The sequence below is a fragment of the Ictalurus furcatus genome, chromosome 8, assembly GCF_023375685.1.
Source record: "Ictalurus furcatus strain D&B chromosome 8, Billie_1.0, whole genome shotgun sequence".
Lineage (NCBI taxonomy): Eukaryota > Metazoa > Chordata > Actinopteri > Siluriformes > Ictaluridae > Ictalurus > Ictalurus furcatus.
The window spans coordinates 4,807,220-4,830,301 of NC_071262.1; the positions used below are offsets into that span (position 1 = coordinate 4,807,220).

A 23,082-nucleotide genomic window follows, 5' to 3' on the forward strand; every position below is an offset into this window, starting at 1 on the left:
AACATGTACCTCACATCAGACTGGCCTCCTTTTGGGCAGTGCCATCTGTTCATGTGGTTAATGTAAAATTCTAGCCTTTTCCTTTGTTCTTTGTCCATTAACATTTCCATTCCATTAATAATTTTTTTATGGAGGGAGTAATGTCTGACTTTCATAAGTTACAGGACCACATCACTGGCTTCTTTTAAGATCCCAGTTACAGTGATATTTAGATTTTCTATGCTTATCTGTGAAAAAAAAAAAAAAACATTTTGTGAGGAAATTGAGAATGATATGAATCAAATGGCTGAGTACAAATAATTCATCCAATTTAAATGGAAAATACAATCTTATATGTCATATAGTAGTTGTAATATATTTATCGTCCAAATTGCTTTTGTTTGTTTACTGCCTAGTAAACAAGCTACAGTCTACAATATTGTTTATTTATTATAGCACCGTAAATGTATTATTTTAGATTTTTATTAGGGGAAAAGAAATGTTTTGTTTTCTTTAAGGTAACATGGTTAAGAATTAGCATGTGTCTGTCAAGTGAATGAAAAAAAAAAATCCTGTCGCTACATTTTTTAAATGAATTTATCTATTATGAATGTACAGTTATGCTTATTTTTGCCAGTGGAAAGACTTTTGACATTCTGTTGTTTTTTTTGTTTTTTTTGCTTTTCTGCCTTTGAGGGTTCAAAAGGGTCTATGCATGTATATATTTACAGATCAATATCCACTCCTGTCTCCATCTTTCATGAATATAATTCATTATACTTTAGTCAGCAGAACTCTCTTGCAAAACATTTTACCTTTTGTCCTGGGTAGGCCCATTTGAATTCCACGCCTGTGTTGTGCTCTACCAGCGCTGTGCAGTTGAGGATGAGGACATCGCCTCGCATTAGCTCAATGGGTGAGTCTTCAGGAAACAGCTTGAGGTCATAAAACTTTCTTCCTGCAGGGTGTCACAACCATCAATTGAACAGTCAGCACTTTTACCATTTTAGGTTCAGTATAGATGTAGAATCCACATACTGTAGCTTTAATAATGACACTTGCTGGATTATGATTCATTTTGGAGATCTGACAATGACTGATGAGTTTATTCTCATCCAATATTGGTGATCATAATAACCTGGGCAAAATCGTGTTAAGATAATATTTTTGCTGAATGCTAATTTGCTTGATTGAGTCCAAGCCCATTCTGCATACCTTCGTGTCATTATCTCATGTTTAATTCAATATTTGTACTTAAGAGTGAGCCAGTATTTAGTCTTATGCTCCATTAACGTTCGAAAATCATGTAAGCTGAGGTTAATGCTAATGTTCTTCTACTCCAACGGAAAGGGCTATAATAAGCTAACCCTCTGCCAATTCCCAAACTTGTCCAAAACCGTTCACATTCTGAAATAGAGAGCTGTGTGAAATCTAAAATGTTTTGTAAGTGATTCATGAGGTATATATCTTTCTGAATATATACAAATAGAGATTCACCTGTTTCCATCACAAAGTAGACCCCGGATCTGTACTCTCGGTCATGTAGCGTCAGGGAACAGAAGAAGCCAATAAACATGGTCATGCGGTAGATTACATGCCTGGGAACAGACCAACCTGTCTTGCTGTTCCATGTGATATCTTTACTTTCAAAAGGCACAGTGGGTTGCTCTATCTACAGAACAAAGGTAAAAGACGGAAAATGTCAAAAAGTTAAAGCAAATGCTGTTTGAATGGTAACACTTCATAGTTCGTAAGGCTACATAGCATCAACATGAGCCCATCATAACAACCCAAATAAATATTTTTGTTTGTATGATAGCCATGGTTTAATCATAATTATTGCTTTCATTCATTTTATGTCAGGTTGACAGAACACCTGAGTCGAGTGACATAGATTTAAGACAGCACAACAAAATCCATGTCATCTGACTCAGGTGTTATGTCAACCAGACAAAAAAAAAATTAAAACGAAGTCTTAATCACAACTGATATCTATTAGTATAAGCCCCAATAAATGTTTATCCAGATTTATGTCAATTATCATGAAAGGCTTATGTAGGTTTTATGCAGCGTCTCTCTGAGACCATAAAAAAAATCTAAACTAAATAACTTTGTGACATTATGATTTCAAAATACTGCATAGACTAAAAATCACCATGCATTAGTTAATAGCATTGCATTGTGAAGTTTCTTCTAAAAAAGTCTGGCAGGGAATGATGGGAGACAGACCGCTTCAGGACCAAATGCTTTCTTTTTTCCTTTTTTTGCCATTGTTGTTATTACATTTTTCATATCTGACTGCATATCCTTAGGGGAAGAACAGTGAAGAGAGCCCCAGACGTACTCAGACTGTTAGATTTAAAGGAGACACAACTGATCTCAAATTGGCATGCATTGACTCCTTCAGAAGAACATTAAACCTAATGAGATGGATGAAGCGTACTGAGAGCCCTGGAGTGAAATGCACGTTGAAAACTCTTTACAGTTAATTACATTCTCTCAGCAGTTCTCATTAGTGTTGACCTCTCAGCCAGCATAATGAAAATGTGCTAAAAATGTGGCTAACCACTACAGCAAATTTATCAAATGCAGGTTTTTATCAGAATACAGGACCTTCATAAAGAACTGATTAATAAATAACACTCATCAAGTTTGTGAGTGGCGCAGCGACTAGCAACCATACGGGGTTTCGCTTTTGAAGCATTCCTATAAGTACTTTTCTATTTGATGCACACGTGCAATATTTTAATGGCAAATATTATTACCGCTTACAGATTATTGTTCGTAATGTACCTTTTTGTACCATCTACTGTACACTCATAGGCTTGACTGATAACCATGTCAGTAGTCATTAATGGCACTTCAAGAATCACAATCTGTGATTCTAATCTGTGTAGCATGGTGGCATACCTACCGAGAACAGTGTGACATTTAGTTCAGGATCTGTGACCAGACATGGCACTTCAATGTGTGTGTCAGATGCTGTTATAAAGATGGTTTCCATGTTGTCGTTACTCTTGATAAACGGACGATCTGGGTCTATAGGGGAGAATAAATTCAAGATTTTGAAATTAGGCACAAAAAAAAGTGAGCCAATTTGTAATCTGGTGGAAATCATCAAAAAATTTATGAAAGAGTTAAAGCTATGCATCATAAAATATAACTTTCACCTCAAATGACCTATAGTCTTCTGTAATCCCATATAAAACCCATACATTCATGTCAGACCAATTCATATCAGGCTCATTTTGTCAGAAATTGTTTCCACCAGAACACATCAAGACCAAATATTGACTATAGCATTAATATTCATAACCATGCCATCCTCTTCAGGTCTGTTTACAAAGTGATGTTTCGCATTAGTGGGATTAATTATCAAAGACAAAGGTTTAGAGGAGATACGGAAAATACGGTGGTTTTCTATTAGTCAGAGGTCGTATGCGGGTGCAACAAACCTCCCCAAGCTTTGTTTTCCACTGCGGGTGCTATTTGAATATCATTCTGTGCTGTTTGCTACTCTGAAAGTCTCCATTAGTTCTAAGACCACCATTTTTTGTTCAGAGTAAAATCACTCCAGTCCTTCAGAGTGCAAACAAAAGCTTCTATCTGGAGGCTTATGTGTCTGTCTTTTGGTGGTCCACGTACACAGGCATAACAGGAAAAATACACAAGTCCACTGAGTAATGGTACTTAACGATAAATAAGTGCAAGTAGGAGAAGTGCCTTTTTGAGGGTTCTTCTGGTGGAGTACGGGCAGTGATCATGAACGACGGAGGCAGCGTGTACAAGGCACGGAATGAGTTTGCAGAACGGGATAGGCACTTAACCAAATCCACATGCCGGCCCGATCCGACCTGCTTCATGCTCCTGCCTAATTTATAGCTGTGATTTCAGCTGCTTCTAATTAGCCCCCTGGTAAGATCTATGGAAACTGTTTCGGCACCTTGTCAGGAGAAATAACTTCCATTTTTACAAAAGCAGACGAACTAGTGGGGCACCTGTATATATGAGTCTCTGCCTTGGATGCATTTTTCTTTTCAGCTCTAAGGAGTACTGCACCACACAGGCCTCTGACACTGTCACCTGAGCTCAAAGCAACACCCAGACAAACTAGCACACAGCATCAACTGCTTATAAACATTACCCCAATTAGTTTGCCAAGAATGAAATGAGAATACCTACAATTGTGTTGTACATGTACATTGAATTGTTTCTGTTGTATGAAATTACTAAGTATTTTTGTGTGTCTTTTGCCAGCAAAATATATTTGTCTGTGACTTATTGTATTCTGGAGAGATTCTGTTGAGAAAGTCGATATTTTAATTTAATCCAGAAATATGGTGAAACTAAATCTCTTTTTAAAAAATCAAATAAACACTGAATCCCATGTAAGTATGACTGAATCCTAAACAACACTTAGTACCAAGTATTTGCCAACTGAAACTTTGTTTTGCTTCATTTATGAAGCAAAACCCTTGCACAAAGTATTTTCATTTTCAAATCAAGGGAAATCTGTTCATTTCACAAGTATGCGACAAGGGAGAATTTAGATATAAAGAAAAATTGGATTTCATCCTTCCTTCCCACAAAAAAACACCAAAGCCAAAATGCAAAGCCAGAAACAAAGTAGAAACACACCTGTGTATTTTTGTATAATACTATTTAGTATTCTTTAAATGTTTGAACAAGGGCAGCCATATAGAATGTCCTTTAACACTCACAAAGAAAAGAGAAACTATATAATGGGCTGTGCTAGGCAAGTAAAGAAATTAGTATACAAGTATACAAAATAGGCATTCGATTGCATCTGTAATGATGATGTCAATGACTTAACCTGGGGAGACTCATTTCAGTTGGAAATGATATGTCTAAACCATTAAACATGACAAAAACATCTGTGATGACTGCCTAAGGCCATTCAGCTAACATAAACAAGTTCAAAATTCATTGACAATGCACCATTGTGGAAAAAGAATTGTGTTACACACAGTCATTACAAGATTTTCAAACAAACACTGTGTCTAGTTACCTCGAACAAAGACATATAAACTGGCAGCTGTGGTTCCATCAATAACAGCTTTAATGTCCTGGTAGAAGCAACGGTAGTAGCCTGTGTCATTGCTCTGGCTTTTGGTCAGCACCAGCGTCTTGCAATAGGGTTTCCCAGGCTCCCCCTGGCACTCCTTCACCCACAATGCTCTCTTTTCCTGGATGGGCAACTGCTGCAGATGTCGCTCACCAAGCTCCTCTTTGCTGAGAGACTGCTCTGGCCAGGTCCAGTCCAGGATGTGCTGTCCCCTGAGAGGTATCAAAGGTATCAGAAAAGGTCACTAGCACCTTGAACGCTTATGAAATAGACTCAGATTTCAGCATGAGTGTACTGATCTGCTGACTTATCGGGACTGTTGGGAAGCAGTCATTGAAATTCTGTTCACACTTCACACTTCTTCCATCATTTTAGAATACACTGGGTTTTATGCACTGTAAACCCTAATGTCATCTTTATCAAGTAAACATGACTAAACATTACTTAAAACGTTGCATTTTGGACCCATAAATCAAAAATCTAAGTTTGTTTCAATTACTTACCTACAAAACGCATAAACTTAAGATTTTTAAGTGTTATGAACTGTGGACTAGTGGCTACACTAGTCACTATAGTACACTATATGAACACCATGTTAAGTGAACTTAAATATACAAGTTTTGGGAGACCCCTAAATTGAGGGAACGAGTTTACTCAATCAATTGAGAGTTGTCAACTTGTTAGAGTTTTCATTATGGCAGTCTCTTGAATAATATTCTTGTTTTCCAAACATAATGCATAGCAGTGTAAATGCTCAGTAAATATTAGCACTCAGAATTAGAATTCCCTAATGACTTTGATTCAAACTGATGGTCTGTATGGCTTTATGCCCCTATTTTTCTTGGCACATACCAATTTTTATATTACATATTTCAAAAACAAACAAGATAACTTTTGATTTCCTCCCTAAAAAGATTATGCAATACACTAATATTTTGAACTTGAGCCACAGCCATATAAAATACATAATGCTGGTACATACTGGTACATGGCCAAAATACATATTTTCATGTATGCTACTACTGAAAAACAATTTATTCAGTAGATTCCTGGCTATGGCAGCTGTAGAAAAACTAGAGATTAATGAAGCTGAACAACCTTCCCTCCCCACATATGTTCAAAGATACATTACCGCTGGCGTTATCTGAAAATGGATTTAATCTTTCCCCTGCATTCTCATCCAAATATAACATTCCCTGTATGTGTAAAGGACCTCCAGGCTATATGATCCAATTCAGGCATGTATACCTTGGATACATTATCATACATACTGAGCACAAAGCTCAGTAAAGTCATACTCAGAAATTACCTGCATGTAATAGTCAGTGTGTCATTGGCGTCAATCACGAGCTGGTCTTTGGTGCTGTTGAGAATAGGGGGGGTCATAGAAAACCCAGCTACCAGACCTAGGGAAAAAAAGACAGGGGATTTAAGTTGTAAGAAATGCTTTGAACAGCAAGTCAAAATGTATGCATGTCATTTGTGCCACAATTAGTTAGGATAGATGTTCGAATGTCATTTCTTGATGGTTTTTCATTGCTACACATATTAAATGTATTTTTCTCCCAATTTTGTCATGTTGCTAATTCCCTCCCACTATCTAGCACCCATGTATGAGGCAAAAGCAACCAACTGGGTGAAGGCAAGCATGTGATTCTTTTCAAACACTGCTCATGCTACATCACAGAGCAGCTGAACGGTCTCGGAGGAAAATTCTAACTGTCCTCTTTCGCATTCGCTGATACCCATGATGGCTAACGCATGACTAGTGTCTCTTTAATTGACAGGGGAGAGTGTTATGCCATCCCTCCTACTCAGAGAGCATGGCCAATTATTCTTTCTTGGACTCTTTGCCATGAATGGCTGTGGCATTGTTTTGCAAATTTGTTAGGCCAAACACTTTTCTTTTGAGCCACTTTGATAACTTCATCTTAAACTATATTTGTTAACTCTTAGTCAATTTAGAAAAGGTACAGACAGCCAAATGACACATTTTTCACAGTCTTGGAGATCCCAAGTATAAGTGCTAAGACACTAAATGACCCACCCCCATGGGGAATAATGTCAGGTTATGGACAGCTAGAAGCCCACTGAGGTTGTAGGGATGACGAAGTACTAAAGCTTAAGCATGACTGTTAGTTTAGATATTATATATGGAGTATTAGATATAGGCTGACAGTAGACAGCGTAACTGATAACAAACCAGAGCGATGCGGACTGATTTATATAAGTCATGTCACTGAATTAAATATGTCCTAAACAAAATTGGAATCACATTAACTGGGTAGAGTGCTTTAAATTTTTTCAGAAAATGTCAAACACATTGAAGTAGATACTATAAAGCATTTTAGTATGTGTCCTAATAAGGCTCAAGGGTAGCAATGGGTCAGTGGTTATACCAAGGTACAGCCCATCAGTGTTAATCTAGGATTTAGAAATTAAAATTTGAGGCCAATAAATAAAACTTCAGTGCTATCCGTTTATCAAAGTTCATCCATAGTTCAATGTCATGAATACCTGATATATAAGTAGGCTTTAGTAAGGATGAAGTAGATTATGAACATAAATCTGGCTATTGATATTTCTTCAGTAAAACAGAGTTAAATTTAGTCAGGTTGCTTTCGAGTGGGAGTATCAGATGTTTTAAAAGCTGGAAAGAAATTACATTATTAAGATGACATAAAGTTGGGGCAGAATCAAATATGCAGAAAGATATATTAGATTTAGGGATTATTGAAGATATACTTTGAATCTGACAAATAATCCACACTAATCCATGGAAATTCCAATAACTGATTTATTCCTTTCTTTAAGTCGTTGATCTTAGAAGAGCCTATTAAGACTTTCTCTACTGGTAAGAGTCAGCTGTGAAAAAGACATAAAGCTAAAGGTCAAAGCACACATGTCAAACGATCTCCGACCATTATTAGCACACTCACAGATGAACTCTAAGGAAGGATGGCTGATGAATGTCACCAGGACACATCGGGCACATCTGGAGATAATTACAGATGAGAGCAGTTCACGAAAGGCGTAGATACATTATGCTACATATGAAGACCTTGAGCTCCCATTTAAGAAGATATGTTTAAAAAAGGCAAATAATGGTCATTTTAGACAGAAACAGCATCTTGTCATACATACATGGAACAGAATAGAATCTGGAAACCACAAGGAACAAAATACGATACATGTGATAGAATCAAATCAAAATTGTTTATTGGTCATTGAATTTTTATACACAGAAATATTGTCTTTGGTAACTGGCATATAAAACCACACTACTCATCATAGCTGTGGCAAGCAAAGCATAAAACAGTACAATGGTGCATGACTTAAGATATCTGACTTGTGAGATATTTTTGGATTGTAGCCTGATGTCACTATCTAAAAGTAAACATGAAGAGTAAATGTACAATGTACTTCAAAGCTGAAAACCATTTTATCTACAGCATAAGATCCTTTCAGTCCTTAAACTCCCAGGACCAATCTGTAAGAACAGGCCTATATTGTTCACTCTTGAAATTACACTCACCGAGCAGTTTATTAGGAACACCTGTACCTAATAGATGTGACAGCAGTGCAATGCATAAAATCAGCAGATACAGGCCTGCAACATCAGGTAATATTCACAACAACCATCAGAATGCGAAAAAAATGTGATTTTAGTGACTTTGACCGTGGTATGATTGTTGGTGCCAGACAGGCTGGTTTGAGTATTTGTATAACTGCTGATTGTTGCTGAGGCTGCAGTGGGCACAGGCTCAACAAAACTTGACCGTTGAAGACTGGAAAAACATAGCCTGGTCTGATGAATCTTGATTTTTCCTGAGGCACAAAGATGGTAGGGTTGGAATTTGGCACCAACAGCATGAATCCATGGACCCAACCTGCCTGGTGTCAACAGTCCAGGCCGGTGGAGGTGGTGTAATGGTGTTGGGAATGTTTTCTTTTTACACTCTGGGTCCGTTAATACTGTACCAATCAATCATCGCTTGAATGCCACAACTTATTTGAGTATTGTTGCTGACCATGTGCATCCTTTCCTGGTCACAATTTATCCCTCTTCTAATGGCTACTTACAGTTGGCTCAGATTGGTTTCATGAACATGACAATGAGTTCAATGTACTTCAGTGGCCTTCCAGTCACCAGATCTGAATCCAGGAGAACATCTTTGGGATGTTTTAGAATGGAAGATTAGCAGCATGAACGTGCACCTGGAAAATCTGCAGGAATTGTGTGTTACAATCATGTCAACATGGGCCGGAATCTCAAAGTAATGTTTCCAAAATCTTGTGGAATCCATGCCAAGACGCAGTCACAGACGGTACCAAGGGACTATAGGATAACTGATGATAATCCTCATTGCATGCCAATCAGAAGTAACATTTCTGCACCACTGCATTTCATGTACATGATCTAAGCCCTTCAGATGCATCCTGCCCCTGGAGCCCACAATAGACTTTTGTAAATATTTTAATGTGAGTCTATGAACTGTTTATAGTGTTGTACTGAGCCTCTTGGCAGCAGCTGGCAACTTTTCACAAGCTCTGAAGATTTATTCTAGAACATCAACTGGATAAACACAATACCAACCAAAATGACATGCAGCCGGAAGAGGCATTTAAAAGGGGATTTTTTTTTATCTGTGTGGTTTTTGGCAACCACTGCATAAATACATTTTCTAGCAATAAAGGCACACAGTAAATAAGAAATATTCTCACTGGGATCTTGGCTGTCCCTTGTATCATTCAAGGATGATAGCAGCTGGCTTGAGTCTCACTCGAACGAAATGAAAGAAGGTAATTATTTTATTGTCAATACCACCCATAATAATGACAGGCATTCTGTCATTTAAATTTGTTCATCTGCTACATTCTGGACTCTATTATACTCAAGAGTGCTATGGTTCCAGAAGAGAAAAATATATACAGTGATATGCTGTATAAGCATGTTGGTATGTACAGACTATTAGATATAATTAAATTACAATTGAAATGGACAAAATATCATTTTAATAGTTGTTTAAATTTTTCTATTTCAAAGAAATTTAAAGAAAGAGAAGTCTCCGAAAGCATGTGAGGTCAGGCGACTGAAAACACATCATCGCCTCTGCATGACAAAATACAATCTTTTTCAAAAGCATGCAAACTGCGCTGAAACCTGCTGAGTCCCAGCCTGCTGTCTGGCCTTTTCAAAGACATAATGACTTGCCTCACCATAGAGGGCCAAGCTGTCCAATTCCTGGGGCTAAAGTATAGGACCCAAGGGTCTCCTTTGGTTTCGGAGGCCTTATTTAAATAAACAGCAGCGTGCTGTGGGTGACAAGTCAGAGGAAACCCGCTCTTTTCCTCCAGTATTTTCGACAACAATATACAAAACCCTGACAAAGGTTATAAACAGCATTCAGTGTAGAAAGAATGACAGATCTACAGACTAAAGTCACCACCTTGACCCCGAATGCTTCACATATTCCGTTCAACTGTCCATAGACCAAAGCACTCACAGTCAAGGCCATGGCCTTACAGCTTTCTAATTGATTTTTATAACACATAGGCAGGAAGCTGTTCTCTAGGGGTGCACATTTATTGGAGCAGTGCCAGGTTTGGAGGAATGTTTGCCTTCACAGTAAGGATTTTTTTTTCTCCCAAAAAGAGAAAAAAAAGAATTATGTACTTATTCAGACCAGCTGCTTTCTATACAATATCCAGGCACCATGTCTGAATACTCTCTGCTACACAATGTGATATAAATACAGTTACTAGTTACTTAAAAGTTTTTTTTTAAAAAAAGTTTTCTCTCTTTAGAATTCTGAGAAACACTAATGGTGGTTATAAAAAAAAAAAATGTATCTCCGTTCACTCCAGTAAATTCATTGCAATTGGCTGTGGTCTTGTCGCATTTTTCTGTGACACAATCTTAGACCATGTTCATGTGTTCATCTACTTATGTACATTCTAAAATGTCAATATCTTACACCATATGTAGCAAGAATATACAATGGAATGTGCATAGGTTAACGTTTCTTTAGCAATTGATCTAAAACAAAAAACAAAACAAGAAAGGAATTTTAAGTAGTGAGAAATGGAAGGTGGGTGTTTATAAGGCAAACTCAACTGAAAAATTCTCCAAAAAGTCAAAGTTTTCTCATGACCTAATATAAGGAAGACTAAGAAGATCTAAATACCGTTCAGTGGATACAAAATAAAATGCTGGAGCATGTTTGGGCATCAAGTAATTAGAAATGATTTCAAATATTTCATTTACTATTTTTAACGCACATTATTTGACCATGTTTGAACATGTTTGTTACTTGATAATGAATGAAAACCAATGTAATTAAATGTAAATGTCTTGTTGCTATACATTTCTTTGTTCTCTTCTTAATTGTACAATGTATACAAAGCCATTTGTGATTTGGCTTCATAATATGCTTTAAGATTGGCCTAAATAAAAGCAAATTACTTGCCTGAAGACAGTTTAAGATTACTGGTTCAAATTCCTTTTGATTTTTCTTGCTTATGAAAGCCATAACTTTCACCATTCGAACACATGGTGTAGGAATTGGATAGAAATTAATTAACTAACTACAGTTCACAGATGAGAAGTGTAGTGGCAAACGCTCCACACAGTCTAAGACCAATCATAAATGGAGGAAAATTTGTTGTTATTTAACAAGGAATAATGTATAATCAATTGTTATAGTGAAGTTATCTGCAAGGAGATATTTATTTAACATTTATGGAAGGAGTCTCCAGTATCAGTGAATTGTAATAGATAGTAAGTCTCCTGCCATGGGAAAGTCTTCAGGACAGATTACTTTGCACTTTCTTAGATGCTATAGTGCTATAGTGGCAGTGGTATAGTGGTATAGTGACTTCTGATTGGAAGGTTGTGAGTTCAAATCCCCGCACTACCAACCTGCCACTGTTTGGCCCTTGAGCAAGACCCTTAACCCTTAACTGCTCAGTTGTATAAAATGAGATAAAAAATATAAGTCTGGATAAGGGTGTCTGCAAAATGCCATAAATGTAAATGTAAATAGTGTAGGTAATAACAGCTATATAGTTACAGTGTAAGACATATAAGACGAGTTGAAACCATTTATTTACATAAAATCATCAATCCTGCTTGTTCTGAGTATGATTCTTGAGTAGCTTTTAGCAAGTATTTGGATAACTTCTACTTGAGTCATTATATTTATGCACCGCTAATTTGTAAAAAAAAAAAAAAAAAAAAAAAAATTTTTTACAAATTTAATGCCATGAAAGGTTATTAACACTTTCAGACCTTCTGAGAACAGCCACTGTTATACAATACAGATGGATCACGAAGCAGACTTGAAACAATGATGAAACAAACTGACATTTAACATGAGAGAGGAAGTAAAAGGAAAGTCATTTTGCTTTTGCTCTGCAGGATTGGGTGGGGGACAGGCGGGGTGTACTGGATCTGCTATGAATGAAGTGTTGACTGAATGTTGATACTGTAGCAGGCAGCAGCCAAAGAGTGCTGATGGATTTCACAAATATCTCAGCTGCTTTACTGACATACAAGCCTTTCTGTCTCCCATAGAACAACTGCAGGTTATCTTAGACGCTGGTCAAGAAAGCAACATAAGAAAATCTTACGTCTCTTGCCTCTGGAAGAAATCCTGACTATATTGTCATGCTATTAGAAGCTTTGTTAGCCCACTGGAAATCCTGTGTATGCAATATAAATGAAATGCATGTGTGCATGCCTCACCCTCTACTCTATACAAGCTGTAGGCCATTACATACCTCATGTCTCTATTTGACACATGCAGTCAGGCATGTTAAAGGTAATTTGAACCTATGCTTTCACACAACCATCTGCCTAAAAAGGATATTATTCCTGCAGCCCAGAATAAAGAAAGAGTAGGCATATACATATCTTGCATAGCACTACTACACTTCCATGTGGTTTAAGATGATCTATATTCCCTTTGATCCCACTCTGTGATAGAAAAGAGCTCTTGCTGGGTCCAGCATGATGGCTGGGCATGAATTATGTAGAATAATATTAAGCGCACAGAGTGAACTGCCACATCTCATATGTAACAGATCTCATCTATAATATTCTTCCTTTCCTCAAAAAAAATCCCCATCGTTAGTTGATATCCTCCAGAAATACATGGATCAGATGAATATGCCATTGCTGACTGGAAAAGATTGGCAAGAGTGATTGACTTCTATTTTCTAACTGCAATTTCCAAAATTTCTGAATCAGTTGAGAAGGTGATTAAAAATTCTGCAACTATACTATTGTGGATACTACTTTGATCCTGAACAGATGGTCATTTCTGTTTTCATACCCCATGGAAAAATTTTTTCAACCTATTTGGACAAGCAAACATTTGATCCTCTTTGAAACAGTGACTATTAATAAAGGTAATACATAAAATTGGCATTTTGCAATAATCTTAAACTGTTTAAATGAACAAAAAAACAGATCAGTTGCATTGAAACATACATTTTCTACATTTATCACACCTATAGTTATGATACCTTCAAATCCATAAAATTAGAATCAGGTATTCAAGATTGGGTGTCAGTCTTATTTATGCTCCTCTCATATCTAGTGTCTTTGCTACTGAGGTGTGATCTAAAGAGTTCTACAAGGACTTCAGAAAAAAGGTTGTGGATGCCTGCGTGTCTGGCAAGGGATTTAAAAAGATCTCCAAATTATTTGAAATACATCATTCCACTGTAAGGAAAATAATCTACAATTGGTACAGATTTCAAACGACTGCCAATTTGTCCAGGACTGGCCGTCCCAGCAAATTCAGGCCGTCTGACGCAAAAAGAAGTCTCCACCCCAAAATTTCATCACAGGATCTATTACTAAGTCTTGCAACTGTTGGTGTCAAAGAGCATGCTTCTACAATCAGAAAGAGATTGCACAAATTTGACCTGCATGTGAGGCGTGCCAGGAAAAAGCCTTTGCAAGACTACACTTTTTTAAAGACCAGGCCTTTTGAAATAATGTGCTCTGGACAGATGAATCAAAGATAGAGTTGTTGGCCACAGTAACAGCAGACATGTTTGGTACAGACCAAAGATAGCTTTTCAGGAGAAGCACCTCATACCAACTGTGAAGCACCGTGGTGGAAATGTTATGGTTTGGGGTTACTTCGCTGCCTCAGGGACTGGACAGCTTGCATTCATTGATTCAACTATGAATTCTGCATCATATCAAAAAGTGCCGGAAAATAATGTGAGGCCTTCTGTCCGAAAGTTGAAGTTGAACTGAAAGTGGACCTTTCAACAGGATAATGATACTAAGCACACTAGCAAATCCACCAAGGAATGGCTCAAAAAGAAGAAATGGAGGGTTATAGAATGGTCTAGTCAAAGCCCGAATTTGAATCCTATTGAAATATTGTGGGGGATTTGAAACGGGCAGAACATGCAAGAAAACCCTCAAACGTCTTTTAACTGAAAGAATATCGCATGGAAGAGTGGTCAAAAATTACAGCAAGCCTGATGGACAATTATGCAAAACCCCTACAGGAAGTTATTTCTGCTAAAGGGGGCAATATTACCTTCTGAGCTCAAGGGTGTGTTTGTATATATATATATATATATATATATATATATATATATATATATATTTATATATATATATATATATATACACACACCACATTTAAGCACTCTTGCCTTTATTTTATCTTAGATTTTGTTTTCATTTCTGAAAAATTTTCTAGAAGTTATACACGAAAACAGAAGGAATCAGGATGGGGAAATATCTCACACTAAATTTTTCGGAAATTAAAACAAAATCTAAGATAAAATAAAGGCAAGAGAGTTTAAGTAAACACTGTTTATATTATTTTGATTTTGTGTTTGAGTAAACACAAAATACAGTTTTTAAATGATAATGATATTTACTGAAACAAAAAAAGTTATATACACAAAAACAGATGAAATCAGGATGGGGGAAAATACTTTTTCACAGCACTGTATGCTGTTCCTAATCTAACACAGTATGGTGCAAATCTGGCAACCCTATCGCTGCTATGTTTCCTCAGTGAAGCACACTCTGTGTGGGCAGGGTCAATTAGTATATGAATTAACCATTTAAGTTCTACATTGATACTTACATTTAAGGTTTATATTTAAGATTTATATTTAAATGTAAGATTTATGTAGTAGTACTATCCCTTTAAGAGTAGTGATTATGTAACCGGGTGTGACATCAGGTCATGAGGCTTATACATGCAGGTGTGCAGATTATCTGCATGCTGTTTGGCAGCGACCTGCAATGTGGTATGCAGCGTCCTTCCTAGTTGCTAATAGAGACTTGGCTGTATTTTGAAGTTCCAGTAAAGGTTTTCAGGATGGATGGTTTACTGCTAGATACTACTTGAGTAGCTGATACAATAATGGAAAAAGAAAGGAGCCAAAGGATATTATTCCAGACGTTTTGTGTTTTCTTCAGATTCAATTTTGCAAACCTATATCGTGCTCCCTATTCTTTTTGGAGAGAAGGGGCTTTTTCCTAGCCACCCTTTCATGAAAGCCATACTTTTTCACATGATGTGGCTCTTGGGTTTTTCTTTATATCTCTGAGCATTAAATGGTCTGAACTAGGACTGAATTCGCTGCGATGCCCTCCACTTGGAAGACTGACAACTGACTCGAAGGCTCTCCATTTGTAATCAATCCTCCTCACTGTAGATTGGTGCATTTCAAATTGTTTGGAGATGGCCTTATAACCCTTCCCAGATTGATGAGCTGCAACAATTGTTTCTCAGAGGTCATGACTGATGTCCCTTCTTCTTTGCATGATATAAACACACACCTGTGAGCTCCAGAACACAAAAGTACCAAATGTGAGGTAGGCACACTTTTTAATGATTAACTAATCTTGTGCATTTCATTAGCTGGTAATTACTCTCTTAATGATTGTGGAAGTAGGAAGGGTGTACTTATTTTTTCCCCAGAAAATCCCAGGTCCCAGGTTTCCTAAATACTCAAACCAGCCCTTCTGGCACCAACATCAATACCACGATCAAAGTTACAGAGATCACACATTTTCTTCATTCTGATGTTTGATGTAAACATTACCTGAAACCCTTGACCTGTATATGCATAATTTTTGCATTTGGCTGCTGCTACCTGACTGGCTCATTGGATAAGTGCATAAATAAGCAGGTGTACAGGTGTCCCTACTAAAGTGGACGGTGAGTGAATCTCTGAAAACAGAAATGACTATCTGTTCAGTATCACTATAGTATCCACAACAGTATAGTTGCAGAGTTCTGAGTTGCCTTCTCAAGTTATGGACACTAATTTGGAAATTGTATAGCACTGACAAACAGATAGACAGACAGACATATAGACATTTAGATCAAGTGATCGATCGATAGATAGACAGATAGACAGACAGACAGACAGATAGATAGATGTACTTTATTGAGCCACAAGTAGAAATCTGGGAGAAATAAAAGGAAACTCCACTCAGTCACAGGATCGAATACATTATTTTGGCATTGAAGATTGAAAGCAGGAGCTCTACCACTGCACTAGCTATTACTTCTTGTAGTGCTCAGTAGCAAAGTAAATGGACACGCTCATCCATGCTGTACAGCATACATGCCCTATCTACATTTCAACATCATGAAAATCATCATTTCTCAGGCTTATAAACAGTAGAAACAACAATAAAATATAAAAACAAAACAATTCTAATTTTAAGTACTTTAAAGCAAGTCAAAAATCGTGAACGTTCACAGTACCGAACTGACCAATATAAGTACATCTTAACAAATTCCAAAAATTCTCCTTGGGGATCAATAAAGTACACCTGTCTGTCTGTCTGTCGATCTATCTATCTATCTATCTATCTATCTATCTATTATACAAAAACTGTATTCTCACACGGAAATAAATTCGTTTCTGTGGCTGATTAGTTACCAGTAGTGCCCAACAGTATGTTTGGTACTATATGGCATGCCATTAATGGATGTGATTCTCCATTAGAACATTCAAAAAAACTACCAGTGCTTTAGCAGTGTGAATTCCACCAATGAAGATAAAGTTAATGGAAATGTAATTTTAATAGATTTTATCAGCTAGTTGATGTCAGTCCGGGATTTAGTTCGGAAAAAATTCTCCAAAAATTCAGAAAATGCAGTCTACGTATGAAAGTTCTTTTTGAGCAAGATGTTAGGTGTTTTAGAAACACACTAAACACAACGGTACTCTCAGCAACAAGGCCCAAACCTTGTTCACAATGCTCACTCAACTAATCATAATGGTGATTCAGTAAAACATCAACTAAGCATTTCTCTATGGATGTGAATGCTTCATTTAATGTTCATTAAGAGACCGACACAACAGACACAGTGAGGATTTATTCCATTAAGATGAAGAAAATGACTTGAGATTTTCCAAGTCACATGAGCTGCTGTAATTTAGACCAAATCTTCAAATTCTCGATGGTGGTGATGAATGGATTTTGTCTCTTTAAATTGAATACAACTGCAGAGGTTTCACCAACCTTGCCTACAACCTGTCATGCAACAGATGTGCAGTTCGCCAATGGTTTTAGTTGACTAAAATAAACAGCTGGCAGCAGCATCTTGTCACAGTTAAGCAAAAATGAAGTCATGCTGTCATCAATTGTGACAGTTTGACTCCTTACCCTATACACAGGAGACAGAAGGACAGCACACTGCCTAAAGAAATCTCTAAAAAATCTCTAAAAAAGATACAGCAGCATGGTATTAGACCTTTACAAAGACATAAAGTGAATGGTTTTCTCTTTGTGTTACATATATGAAAATATAGCTGCTTTGATAGTTGCGTTTGAAGTTCTTTTTGTCATATGTAGTAAATTTCCTGTTTTCTTTCCACAGTTCATATTCTGCCTTTCATAACATTTAAGCTGCTAATCAAAATATGGAGGATCTGAGCATCGTAATTGCCTAAATATGAATGGCCACAACAAAAGCCATGAATGAGGCCCCAATCTCTAGAGAACTTAGTGTCAGGAAGGACTTCACAAGTGGACTATAGCACTGTGCTTTTTATAACATGTAGGACATGCTTTGACAAGGCCAAACCCTAACATTTCTGTCATTTCTAACAGTGGGGCTCAGGGCCAGCACTGCCACGCACTGAAATAGCACCATGTCCGGCCGGCAGGAGAGGGGCAGCCAGGCCATAGAACAGACCTCCTCATCTAAAGAAGGAGTCAGCATCTCCTGCTCCCTGTGGAGGAGCTTAGTCAAAACTGCAGCACACACTTCACAAAAAAATTAGACAGAGTAAAGCTTTTTGCCTACTGCATACAAGGCCAGTGCAAACTTTGATTCTTTTGTTGTCTTTGAAGGATGGGAGCCAAAGACGGCTGTAAGTCCCTTTTGTGCACATTTATCTGCTTACTAGTGCCCTTCCTATTTCCTGGCTGGACCTGATGTGAAGTGAGGATGTTTTAGGGGAGGTGGGGGACACATCAGGGTTTGCTTCCTACGTGCCACACTCGTCTCCTGACTACAATTTCCTGTACCTGTGCCGACGGCCACACAGGACGTGCTCGGTTTTCCACTGCGCCATTTCAATTGTCATCACATGCCGACCAAAACTGCTTCACCCCCTCCCCTCTCCCCGCAAGGTTAGAAGGAAGACCATTTTCCATTGACAACTGCGGAAGAACCACAGAATCCTTAGATTCTCATGAACCACAGGGTCACAGGTCGGAACTAAATACATGTGCCTAAGTACAATTTGCACGAAGTTCCTTCCCCTGACCTAGAGTAATGATAATTTTATGATGAGGGTTAGTTGGATTGTTATGATAGTGTCACACACGAGTATCTATAAGGAAGGGGGTCTTTGGAAACCTATACTCTATATTTCGATGGAGTAAACCTTTATCATAGCATGTTTCCAAATCATAAGCTCACTTTTCAGATAATGAGGAATTCATCATGGAGCAAATAAATTAGACAACGCACATCCATAGGGTGAAAACAATCTAAAAAGAAATCTCATTGTCATTATAGTTTCTCCTAGACAGCAGTGAAATGTAATGGAAATAAAAGAGTCAGAAAAAAAATAAGACGTCTCCTGAGCCAAACAAAAGTCCATGCCATCTTCGCATTTCCTCTTGAGTTTCAGTCGAGATCTCAACAACGTTTCACACTGTTCTCAGATCTGCCAAATTCATGATTCATTCAAAAATATTACCAAGTATACTACAAGTGCACTAATTTGGAGAACTGTACAGTCGAATTTTGATATACTGTCTAATTATATTTGAAGTGAAGTACACTAGTGTATTTCTAATACGCTACAGTAGTTTAAGTACTTGGAGAAATGTACACCAGTGTACTTTTACATGCAAGCATTTGTAAGTATACTTGAAAAGAAGTACACTAGGTGCCAAGTATTTTATATTTCAGTATTATTTTATATAAATAAAAAGTTTTTGGTAGAAAAAGAAAGCCGACACCTGAAAAACGCTTTGTACTCAGTAAGCTAGCAGTGCAGCATTAAAGGGTTTGCCTTGCGATTTGGTGATTGTTGGTTCAATACCAGCAGGTGAAACACGTGACCTTTTTCTCTGTTTTGACTCCTTTAATCTCAGAAGATTACTCATTTGTCTCTTTTCTTCTCTTTCTATTTCTCCTTTAGGAGTAGCATTTGTGACAAAGTTGATACATCAATGAAGCACATGTGAGAATCCACATTAAATCTCCTGAGATATCAAAGAGAAACCTTTAAGCAAAGAAATTTCCTCTGGGCAGTGGTGATGATGCAGCCATATAAACAGACAGAAGGGTCAAAATGAGGTAAGTAGGATTGATAATAGAAAGGGTGTGGGAGGCCAGGAGGAAGTTTGCAGTTTCCTCCAACCCCACCAAATATTCTCCTTCCAATGAACGGTCACTGACCTCAAAGACTTGTCATGCTGGGATTTTTGACTATAGAATCCTAACACTTATGATGCTTCATAATGCACTGCGATTTTATAAAACATAGCCAGCCATAGAGATCCTAATGAATAAGTTTCAGCTTTTGATTTCTCAAAAAGAAGGTTCTTAAGAAGGTTCAAAATACTGTACAAAATACTACTGAAGCTGTGAGGACAACTACTTGACACAGGGAATAAAAAACCATACGGTAATTCAAAATTATGCAGATATCAACTAACTAATTCAAAACATGGCTACGTACAAGAGCTCTCAGTCAGAGGAAGTTAAACTGGATTGTATTTGTAAGATTGACCAATATGCCGTAACTGACTCAGAAAAAGGGTTCTCTTGGAGATGTGCATTCAGCCATGCAGTAGCTGTATTCATCAAAATAACAGAAAAAACAGCATCTATGTAAGCATTTTTACTTTGCAGTGCCTGATGCATAACAATTGGGTGTGATATTAGTATAAAATAAACATTTGCTCTAAGCTTATCAGATTTTATTGTTGTATCAAGAAAAAGAAAAAATGCTGTCCTCAAGAAATTTCAAACTACTGATTATTCATTATTCATGCATCTTCAGTAACTGCTTTGTCCTGGTCAGGATCTGAAGCCAATACCGTACAAACAAATACAATACAAAACAATGTGCATGATGTACTGCACTCTGAATGGGAAGCCAGGCCATTACAGGGCACCATACACACACACATTCACATGCCTGGGGCAACAGCAAACGTTTGTCTATACTGCTGACTTTTACGCCACCAAGGAGTGGCTTTCTCACCCTACCTACAGCATCAATATTATTGAGAAACAACCTAAACATAAATCATTCCAAATTCAAATAAAGTCTGGAAAACCGTAAAGGCTCTGTGGGGCTTTATAACTGCCGGAGGCTGGGAGTGTGTATAGCATATGAGTCTCCTTTCCCTTGGATCACATTAGAAAAGACATGGATATTAGCTCACCACTCAGACCACAAGACAGTAGATTACACTTCAAACTCGAACATTCCAGCCTGATAATGATTCTAACTTCAAACACCCCTCAGTAAGTAGAGCAAAACATCAATAAGTAAGTCTCAAGTTGTTCCTAATCACTCCGATGATAACATGAAACACATTGCGGTACACGTGCTGCTGATGAGGAGACAGATGAGGCTTTTGAATCGATGTCTGTTCCAGTGGTTAGTGTGGTACGAAGAAAAGCTAGTGTTCTATTAAAGTTACATGCTCATGGCATTAGTGTCATATCATTCTGACTTGCGTATATTCTTACAGCTGGGATAGTAAAGTTAAATCAGCTAAGCCCACGGCCCACGGCTTTTTCCATTCAGTATAATTGCACTACTTTAAATCAGCAAACATGTACCATTTTTGTTGCTGCTTCAGGCTTTTATCTATTGAACAAGCTTTGGATATTTTTATCATTTTGTTCCTCATAACCACTTCATTTCTCATTTTGGTTCCAGTTCCTTGTATGGTGAAAAGAACAAAAATCCATTTACTTGAAACTCTATTCCATCACTTACAATGGAAGTCCAAATGCTTTTATGGGAAATGTATATATTTTGTAGGATTTTTTTTTTTTTGAGTTAATTATATGATATAATGGTAAATTGAACTGTTTTATTCGTTCTGATTAGAGATTTCTTCAGAGGGAAGAATTTCTGGTTATGTTTTTACCAACCTAGACCTCAGTGACTCAGTTTCCACCCGGTTACTCCAGTGTTGGAAAGTTGGATAAAAACTACATACATGGTGAGACTTTCTCTTATGTCTGTCACCTCCTAAAATCGTTATTGTCACTGGTTGTAGTTTTGAACTCCTTCTTTTCCCTGTCAAAATAAGTGCTCATGGTAATCGCATATACAATGAAATACAAATGGTGGTCGACTGAGAGTTTTAAGAAACGCCTAAGGGTTCATCAAATACTTATGGACCATGTCTAATAACCAGAACCAGTCTTTGCTACAAAAAATAGCCCAATTCCATGCGTCAACACGTCTCCATGTGGTTTTCATTTGGGGAGATATTCAAGGCAGACACATGTAACTGAGTTTCTCATGATTGCGGATTCCTGACGCTGAAAGAGCCCATCTTTCTGCAGAAGCCTCCTCCCAAAGTGTAGGGATTGGCATATATAACCTGGCAAACACATGAATCCTTCCTGGGTCCCACCACCCAATATCAGTGATGAAAGAGGCTCTTGAATCACTCTTTACTGGAATTCAGAAAGGAGACCCTTTTCTATATAACAATGGAATGTTTTGTGTGGCACAATTAAAAAAAATCAAACATCTATGACTATCGTAATTTACGGAAGGTGCTGCTTTATATGCCAAAAGTTGAATGTGATTCAAAGGAAGAAAAATAATAATGACAGTAAACAGGCAAATTTCTACCTAATGATTCTAACACACCATCAGACCATTGATTGGTCCATTGGGTGCCTCTATGTTTAAAGTCCAATCAGTGAGGCAAACGTTTACCTTGATATCTCATTGTGCATTTTATGGGAAAGCAACCCTGACGGCCCTACGGTACTGTACATACTGTGCATGAAATTATTTCTGCTGTGAGCAATCGTCTACTAGTCCAAATCTGTTTAGTCTGACCAAATGTGTTTCAGTAGCTATCATTAATCATGTTAATATCCTCGTGACCACTGATCATAGGTAATTCTAGTTAAATTAAAGTCAAGGCTCCCTCTAGTGACACAGGAATAGTTGGGAAATGCTTAGAAGCCTGTGAATCATCTAAGTAATCTTTCACTACTTGACAAAGTGAAACTGGATGATTAAGCAGACTTAATGACTATGTTTTGAAAAAAAAAAAAAAATGTGTTTTTACATTATGCATGACAATTGCACATGGAGCATGCTCAATTTACATCAATCCCGATGGAGCATGCTCAATTTCCCCTCAATTCCAGATGAGGCATGCTCAATTTACACTGCATGCATGAGCAGCATCAGTTTTCCGAAAATACACCCAGAGACATGTCAGAAACTACGACCAATGCAAAATCCTATCCTTTCTTGTCATTTATTTTAGGATGGAA

General features: G+C 37.4%; 1 protein-coding gene across 2 annotated transcripts in view; it reads right to left on the reverse strand.

The window, feature by feature from the left end:
* The window catches only part of flt4 (fms related receptor tyrosine kinase 4), a 49,141-nt gene that overhangs the window by 25,560 nt on the left and 499 nt on the right, over nt 1-23,082 (reverse strand). For both annotated transcript variants that reach the window (XM_053630356.1, XM_053630357.1), the window contains exons 2-6: nt 6,375-6,471; nt 5,009-5,277; nt 2,894-3,018; nt 1,477-1,651; nt 795-937 (exon numbers count right to left, since the gene is read on the reverse strand). In XM_053630356.1, the coding sequence (XP_053486331.1) occupies nt 795-937; nt 1,477-1,651; nt 2,894-3,018; nt 5,009-5,277; nt 6,375-6,471 (809 nt within the window). The remainder of the gene's footprint in view (nt 1-794; nt 938-1,476; nt 1,652-2,893; nt 3,019-5,008; nt 5,278-6,374; nt 6,472-23,082) is intronic.